Source organism: Lathyrus oleraceus, chromosome 7 (genome assembly GCF_024323335.1).
Source record: "Lathyrus oleraceus cultivar Zhongwan6 chromosome 7, CAAS_Psat_ZW6_1.0, whole genome shotgun sequence".
In the NCBI taxonomy this organism is placed as follows: Eukaryota; Viridiplantae; Streptophyta; class Magnoliopsida; order Fabales; family Fabaceae; genus Lathyrus; species Lathyrus oleraceus.
The window spans coordinates 85,079,002-85,088,238 of NC_066585.1; the positions used below are offsets into that span (position 1 = coordinate 85,079,002).

The window sequence follows — 9,237 nt, forward strand, 5'->3', positions numbered from 1 at the left end:
CTTTATTACAAAAGCGCCCTCTAAAGTGCGCTGTTTATTCCAGTTGTTCGCTCCTTATTTTTTCGCTTCACTTTAGAGTGCGCTTTTGTAATAAAGCGCCCTCTAAGGTGCGTTGTCTATTCCAGTTTTTGGCGTAGTGATGCCGAATAACAAATGTTCCATATTTGGTTACATCTTTCTCTTGGCTGGGAGATCCATCTCCTGAAAGCCTTCCAAACATACTTTAGTGGCTCCCTCCATCATGGTAGCATAATTTGTGGCTTGCTTTAAGACATCAAATCACGCAATTTGGCTGCAAAACTTTGTCACAAGCCTACACATTATTGGGATCATCGAAAGACCCTTGAAGGTTTATTGTGACAATATGAGTTCTACAAAATCAAAATTTATTAATATCAAGTATCTTATTATGAAAGAAAGAGTTCAGGAGAAGCAAAATTTGATAGAACATATAGGGACATACTTAATGCTAGCTGACCCACTAACCAAATGTTTGACACCCAAGACTTTTCATGGGCATGTTGGTCACATGGATCTTAATTTTGAGACTGCCTTAGATTAGTGGGAGTCTTTTCCTTATTTTTCTATATTATATACTTTGTTTGTTTTTTTTTTTGTACAAACTTTATGTTATGTTTAATTTTCTGCAAAAATAAAAACTTATGAGATATTATTGTTATAACAACATAAAGTCTTTGTTATATGCAGATATTGTGATTTTGAATTACACCTAAGGAACTTCAGTTTGATCTCACTAAAGACTTTAGTAAGACCAGTTGAAAATATGTATGATTTAGAGATCACATTGCATAAAATTTCCATGTCACTCATCCATATCGATCTATATCATCAAGTACATTGACAGTCACGGTGGTCCCATTATTGATGTATGAGGTGAGACAGATTGTAAAGTTGAAATCTAAAAATAAATAGCATTCAGATGCGCGACTAAAGAATAATGATATAATTATTAAGATATATTGGCCAAATAGAAGATTGTTGAAATATTTTAATAATTTAGTATTATACTAGTATTCTAATAATTATGTGAACAAATATACTTACTTAATTATATTAGCTATTTTAAATGTGACAAATGGGTGTCCTCATATACAATACACAAAAAATGATCCATTTCCTATATATGAATCTCCATGCAAAGGAAAACCTACTTGTGATGAGTTATGCAAAGCTATTCCTAGCCATAGGCAAAGGGGTGAGGAAATAATTAACCGTTAAAAGAAAAGTAGGCATCCTGCATTAATGTTGCAGATAAGCTCAATCCTTGTTGAGCTTAAATAGTCATAACTAACAATAATTAATTGGATGTTAACTTAGCTTCAATTGTTGGCTTCCTTCCTTGGACAGCTGCCTTCTTTGACGGCCCCACTTTCTTGTAGTGCTATTCCACGCAACGCACATTTTCTTCTTCCAACTCAATTCTTTTTTTTAGTCATAATCTTCATCTTTCTATTATTGCTATATATAAGCTGTGATTATGGGTATTCATAATCAAACTATATAACAAAATAACATGGGGAGTGAAACTAGTGTGAAGCTTCCACCTGGGTTTTACTTTTCTCCAACGGATGAAGAACTAGTCCTTCATTTTCTCTATTCCAAGGCTTCTCTTCCATATTATCCTAACATCATACCTCAACTCAACTTGTCTCAACATCATCCTTGGGAACTATACGGTATGTCTTAGCAACTTTTATATATATATATATATATATATATATATATATATATATATATATATATATATATATATATATATATATATATATATATATATATATATATATTAATAAAAAAATAATTTATAATTTGAACTTGAATACCTAATTGAATTGATGTTAATGATCCTCACTAACGAATTAAGCCAACAATATTTTCTAATTTGCTATAGGTGTATTTCAGATATATATTTTCTAATAATCTTTTCTTGATATACAATATTTGTGTGACTAACTAAAAAAAATAGTGTAATAATATCTTCCTATTTTAAGTTGTATGTCTATTACATCCAAAAATAAATAAAATATTATTTGAAAATCAAAATTGAATGAAGTTAGAATTAGTCTAATTTTCTTCCGTTGTATACAAGTTAGTTAGGCCAAAAGTAAAATAAAATATAAAATAATCGATTTTTTCTTAAGTTTATTGAATTTCATAAAGGTCATGAGAGTTTTAAAATCATTCAACCATGAAAAAGTAAGAAAAGAAAAATACAAATATAAAGACCAAAACCAATTAAAAAGGCGAAAATAAATCAAAAGAACATGGTCCCACATCCCCCACTAAGATTTGAAGACTAAAATACACCAACAAATAGAAAGCAAGCTGAATTACAAAAAAAACCCCATGTAACCAATTACTACCCTGATCCTGAAAAGAACAATGTCATGAGTCTCTATCAGTTAATGTAAAGAAAAAATTTCATCTTCCACTCAAGGAAGATACAAGAAGTATAATAAGTCTTAACAAAATATAATTTTCAAGAAGAGAAGACAATCATATTCATCAAATCCTCTATTAAGAGTCCAACCAAAAAAGATATCGTTTTAGGATTTTCAAAGAGTTTTCACGGAGTATCAAGTTAGAATAAAGCTAAGAGAAACCTTAGTCATAACACCTAGAGACTTAAACAACTCAAACACGACACAAAGCTCCTTAGACAACACCAAATCACATTCTAACCACCTAAAAATCATGTATCACACAAAAGCCACCACCTCATAGGTAATAATGAGATGATTGGTCAACTCCAACGAGTTTTGACAAAAAATACACGAAGTATCACCATGATTCATAACCATTTTGTGTATACAGAGGTTTTTATAAGAGAACCAACTCTTCCAAACCAAATCTAAAATATGACTAACTTTGTTGGAAAAAATCACATATTTCTACAACCTACTTTCCAGAAGAGAAAGACATGTTTGATTAATTGAGTACACTCCATCTTCACCTTTGTACCACCTCCTAAGTGTCTTCTCTTGGGAGGGAGTAGTTGATTCCAAAAACTATGAGAGATCACTAGACAAATTCAATTTCCAAATGAAAAGACCTCGTCTCCATCTAAAATACCAAGCCTATGAGTCATCTTACCAAAAGCCCATATTACTAGCTTTCTAATAACGATGGGACAATAACTAGAATAGTCTTGGAAAAAAGACTATTAAGGGGGCATCTAATCCAGGGTTCATTCCAAAAATAAGTGTTGAGGTCAATCCCCACCTTTCTAAAAACACCATAAACAAACCAATCAAACATTGCTTTAAAGGGGCCATCCCTTTCAAGGGTCATTAAACAAATGCATAGGCTATTCTCCAGCTTTACATAAACACCATCAACAGATCAATTAGACGTGACTTTGGGATTAGAGTCAAGGAGAGAAGTCCCCTTTCACCTAAAAGAATATGATCTAAACTCAATCAACTTATCCTTAATATAGTAAGAAATAATTAATGCCCCGTATCTAAAAGAGATAATATATTTCTGCAACTCAACCCCATATGTGATTTATTAAACTATATTTATTGGCTATAATTCAATTAACTTAGTTATTATGTTTGATTTAGTTTGTTTTTTGAGGCTTAAGTAAACTATATGTTATATATGTACCTTGTGTTCGTTCAATAGAGGGTCAAGTCAAATGTTTTATTCTAATATCATACTCAAGTTGTATTATGGTATTAGAGTCTGGTTAGCAACCAGAAGATCATTCATGTTCTTATTTTTCACCTTCACTAATTCCTCATTTGAGCTTAAAAAATGGAGGTTCTTGATCATGACATCTCCCCCACCACACAAAACAACAGCAACACGAGACACAACAACAATAACAATAAGAAGAAGGACAATACACCAAAAACCCAACCATTGATCAATCCATTCCATATTATATTCATCATGTCGAAAATCTTGGTGTAGTCCTTGTCTCTCCACCATTATCAAAAAACAACTATGAAAATATTGCAACCCTTCGATGAAAATAGCGCTTATGAGCAAGAATAAGATCAAGTTCATCAATGACAAACTCACGACACGTCAAGAAGACGTTCCTCTCTCTGATACATGGGAAAGATGCGACAATATCGTACTTTCTTAGATTTATGCATATTTCTCACCTGACATTGCCCAAAGCACCATTTGTGTCGACAACAACGTTCCATGAACGGACAAAACATATTGAAATCAACTGCCATGTTGTATGAGAAAACTTCTTGCCAAACTATTTCAATTATTGCCAATTCCATAATTGATGGACATTTTTCACCAAACCTCTTAATCCCCAACCTTTTTCTCTCATCTCGTCCTTCCTTAGAATCTCCAATAATTATGCTTAGTATGAAGGAAGAGGGGGGTTTATTTAGTTTAATTTGTTACTTGAGACTCAAGTAAACTTTCTTAACATGATATATATATATATATATATATATATATATATATATATATATATATATATATATATATATATATATATAATATATATATATATATATATATATATATATATATATATATATATATATATATATATATATATATATATATATATATATATATATATATATATATATATATATATATATATATATATATATATATATATATATATATTATATATATATATATATATATATATATATATATATATATATACCTTCAATAGAAGGCCAAGCCAAAGGCTATTCCAATATCACTAACACCCCCACAAGAATCTCCTTTGGAGCCTAAATATCATTTTCTAAACTTTTAACGATATCTTTAAAAAAACAAGTAAAAGATCAAAATAGAATTGAAGATAGATTTGATGAAATTTACTCTCCAAATTGTTAAGAATAATAAGTCAAGTTTGAGTTGGAGTCTCATATTGGTTATAAATGTTGAGACTTGAGCATTTATAAGTGGGAACACTCAATATTGATGATCCTTCTCATGACCCAACAAATAGTATGAGAGCATTTAGTTCCATATTGGTTATGAATATGTGGTCTCTCTCACTTGTGTGTTGCTCTTAGCCCAATGTTGATGATTCTTCTCATGACCCAACAAATGGTATCAGAGCATTTAGTTCGAATAAAAGGATCAACTTACTTGTATCGAAATGTCCAGGAAGATGTGTCCCATTGATATAGAAATGCTCAGGAAGAGGTGTATATAAATGTCTAGGAAGAGGTGTCAATGTCAATACAAGTGTGTGTGGGCAAAAGAGTTTCTACATAAGAATGAGCAATGTGGACTCATACTTGAAAGAGAATGTTAAAAATAATAAACCAAGTGTGAGTTGGAGTCTCACATTATTTATAAATGTGAAGACTTAAATATTTATAAGTGTAAGAACACACACATACCATCTTAAAATTTTAAGTGAATATGTAACGCATCTCTCACTTATGTGTTAATTTAATATTAATATTCTCGTTCGTTTATCAGATATATGACTCCAAACATCCTAACTTTGGGAGATAAAGCTAACAAGCCAAATATCGTCTACACCCCAAAAAGCTTTATAAAAAAAGTATTTATAATTAAGCATGCCTGTCTTATACATCTAGATATAAATGACCATATATACAGGTAAAGCATTATCAAGTGGAAATCAACACTACTTTTTCACCGAAGAGAATGAAAATAGAAGCAGTGAAAATGGATATTGGAAGGAAATTGGGGTCACAAAACCTATAACTAAATTGGGAATAAAGAAGTATCTTGTGTTCAACCTTGGGGAAGGAACTGAAACAAGTTGGGTAATGGAAGAGTATCATATTTCTGAATCTGAATCTCAGGGAAGACCAAATTTTGTAAGTGATTGTGTTGTGTTTAACTTGTTAATTACCTAGTCCAAAAGAGAGAGAAAAATCAATTAATTTGTATTAACTTTATGATTGTGTGAGACAGGATGAAAGTTGGAGCAAATGGGTTTTATGCAAAGTGTATGAAAAAAAGATGTCACAAGAAGGTGCAAGCTGTTGTTATAGCGATGATGATAATGAATCAGAGGTCTCATGGCTAGACCAAGTTTTTATGTCATTAGATGATGATGATGATCTTGACCAAACAACCCTTCATTAATTAATTAATTAATTAATTAGCTTCAATATATATATATATATATATATATATATATATATATATATATATATATATATATATATATATATATATATATATATATATATATATATATATATATATATATTACTCAATACTAATTTTAAATGATAAATATGTTTTGTTCTCAATAAATATTTTTTATGGGATTAATTACTATACACTGTCAACGTAAAAAGTTTTACAATATCGATTTATCATCATCCGTTTGCATTACTTTATAAATTTTTACAATAAAAATCAAATTTGTTTCAATATCCAACGTCTATGTATTTAAATTAAATCCATTATTTATTTTAATTTTTTTCTATAAATATAATGAAAACCTTTGATATGTTGTTTTAGTATATTATATTAATAAAAAGTTCGATTAAATAATTTTTGACAGTTGTAATTGTGCCGAATAAAAATATGAATTCAAATATGTGATATCTCACTTGTTGATCAATAAAACTAAATTATTTAATCAAAAGAATATTAATAAAATCAACATATTTATTATAAAAAACTCTAAATATATTTGATTCCAGATTGCTCCTTCATCTTCATTGTATTTCATATCTCATCGCCATTTTTCTTTCTTTTTCTCCTTCAAATTCTTGCACACATCGTAATCATAATTGTGATTCATCATATCATCGCTAAATTCTTGCTTTAAATGCTATGCATCCAAACCTATAAATTATATATTCTTAATTATTTTATAATATAATAATATGCTATTGTTAATTAAATTGAATATATTAAGAATAAATAAATATAGATTTATCTTAACTTTCATATGAATCTTTTACAATAGGATTTAAAGTGAATTTATTTTTATCATAAATGATATTTATTTGATGAATCATATTGAATCAATCTTATAGTATTTTTATTGGATATTGATCGGGTTGATTTAGACTTTTTAAGGTCTAGGATAAATAATAAAAATTGATTCTTAATAAAAAATATATATTTTTTAAAAGAACATCATCTATTTAAATTGTAAATAACATTAACAACATAAAAAATAATCCTATGTAACTAACATAAAAAAAATTATATTCTAATAAATATTATCAAAATACCTTCTAGCTACTTAAAAAAAAGTCTCAATTTTAGCATTTTTTGAAGCAATTTGTTCAATCAAGTTTTTATATTATATATTCTCCGACAAATCATTCTCAATTGCTATCAATGTTAACCCACTAAGTCTTTCTTATAATATGTTAGACCGCAAGTAAGCCTTCAACAACTTCAATTTTGAAAAATATCTTTCTGCCGAGGTAACTGTCACAAGAATAGTCAATAAAATTATATATGCAATAAGTGTATTAGAAAAAAATTCATGTCTTTCAAAAAACTTAATATATCAATAGGTCTAATATTTTCTACATGCAACATATCTCTTAGGAACCTTAACTCCATACACAATTCTTTCCCATCAATATCACATTGTTCATTATGTTTCAATGTCTCTTCAAAATGACTACAACAAGACTCTAAAGTTGCATTGTCCTATGATTGTAAATTTTAAGAAGTAAATAAGAAATCAAAAACACTTTTATATTGTTGGTATTGCTCAAATCTCTTATTAAGATATACAATAGCATGATCAACAAGGTAAATAAATAATTAACTCTAAAAGATTTCTCTTCATATAACTCAATGAGCGGGTGTCGCGCCGCAAAAAAAATACCTAAGCGCATCACACGCTCGAAGATATAACAGAGTCTTCATCGAACTTTATTTATTCTCGAAGAAAAGAGAAAATGTCGATAAAACCCAAGGGAAGAGAAATGGGTAAGGAAGTCGATTATGCAAGGAGAATGTATTAGCATCCCTCACATCTGTTATACTCAACAGAAACCATTTTGATTGTTCTTTGCTCGGATGGATATTACTATCTAAACGTTACTTTCAAATGCTAAAAGGGAAAAAAAAGTTTAAGTGATAAAAGAAAAAGAAAAAGTTGATTGAATAAGAAAAGAAAGAACTTGCATTGCAAAGAGTTATGAAGTGAAAAATATTATTTTGGACCAATGATTACGTTGTTGGATCCATAGGATAAGTATGCCTGAACCAAAGAGTGTGACATTAACCAATAAGTGGTATGACCAAAGGGGAAAGAGGACGTTTGCATAAGCATTATGTCTGATAAGGCAAACAATGCATGAGAAATGGGTTTTCCTCAACACGGGGTCTGACAAGGCAAACAAGAAAGAAAAGGGTTTGTCTAAGCACAAGGTCTGACAAGACAAACATGCATGAAGATAATGTTTGACTAAGAACTAGATCTGACAAGGCAACAATGCATGAGAAAGAGGTTTGCCTAAGCACGAGGTCTGAGAAGGCAAACAAGAGAGAAAATGGTTTGTCTAAGCATAAGATATGACAAGATAAACATGCATGAAAATGAGGTTTGCCTAAGTACGAGGTCTGACAAAGCAAACAAGAAAGGAAGGTTCTTGATTCAGAAATGGGCATTTTACCATGAGGTACTTTACCTAAAGAAGATATGGAAGCCCAAAGAGTATATTGTTTGGTCCAAATAAAATAGTATAGTTAATGAAGCAGTGTTGTAATGTTGAAGTGTTGAATTGCTACTTGTGGGGAAGTAGACTTGTCAATCATTTGATTTGAATTGCACTAAAATCTATGAAAAAAGGAGAATACTTTGAATAACTAGGACATACGCCTCGTATGCAGAGGTACTCTAGACAACGATATGAATAATCTCTCTCATCATTCTTCGTTACTTAAGGCTTGTGGCGCAGAGTTTGCGTCAGAACTGACAAGTGTTGAAGAAGCATCTTTTTGTTGTGGTTGAATGATAAAGCATCGATCCAGTCTTGATGTCCCTCTTGTGGACTTGAACTTGAGCTTGACTTGAAGAATCAGGTGCAAGTGCAAGTGCAAAGGACTGGTCCTATCAAGTGATCAAGAGATTTGTGATCACTTGACTGGACATGGGAATCAGGCAAGTTATGAACAAGTGATTAATCGATCAAAGATGACTTTGATCAACCAATCAATTAGGGACAAAGATCATGCTAAAGATAATTCAAGCACATGGATTTGATAAGCAACCTTGATTCTAAAGAAACTAATTAAAGATCTAAAAAATCTAAG

General features: G+C 30.1%; 1 protein-coding gene across 1 annotated transcript; it reads left to right on the forward strand.

Annotated features, from left to right (window-relative positions):
• The first annotated feature begins 1,467 nt into the window (after positions 1-1,467).
• On the forward strand, positions 1,468-6,110 carry LOC127106253 (NAC domain-containing protein 104). The gene is made up of 3 exons (XM_051043555.1): positions 1,468-1,697; positions 5,590-5,813; positions 5,911-6,110. The coding sequence occupies exons 1-3, from the start codon at positions 1,535-1,537 to the stop codon at positions 6,082-6,084; spliced, it is 561 nt and encodes a 186-aa protein (XP_050899512.1). The 5' UTR covers positions 1,468-1,534; the 3' UTR covers positions 6,085-6,110.
• Positions 6,111-9,237: the final 3,127 nt, after the last annotated feature.

Coding starts and splice junctions, on each gene's coding strand:
- LOC127106253 (XM_051043555.1), top strand. CDS start 1,535: ATGGGGAGTGAAACTAGTGTGAAGCTTCCACCTGGGTTTTACTTTTCT. Junction 1,698..5,589: donor TCATCCTTGGGAACTATACG/GTATGTCTTAGC, acceptor CCATATATACAG/GTAAAGCATTATCAAGTGGA. Junction 5,814..5,910: donor CTCAGGGAAGACCAAATTTT/GTAAGTGATTGT, acceptor TGTGTGAGACAG/GATGAAAGTTGGAGCAAATG.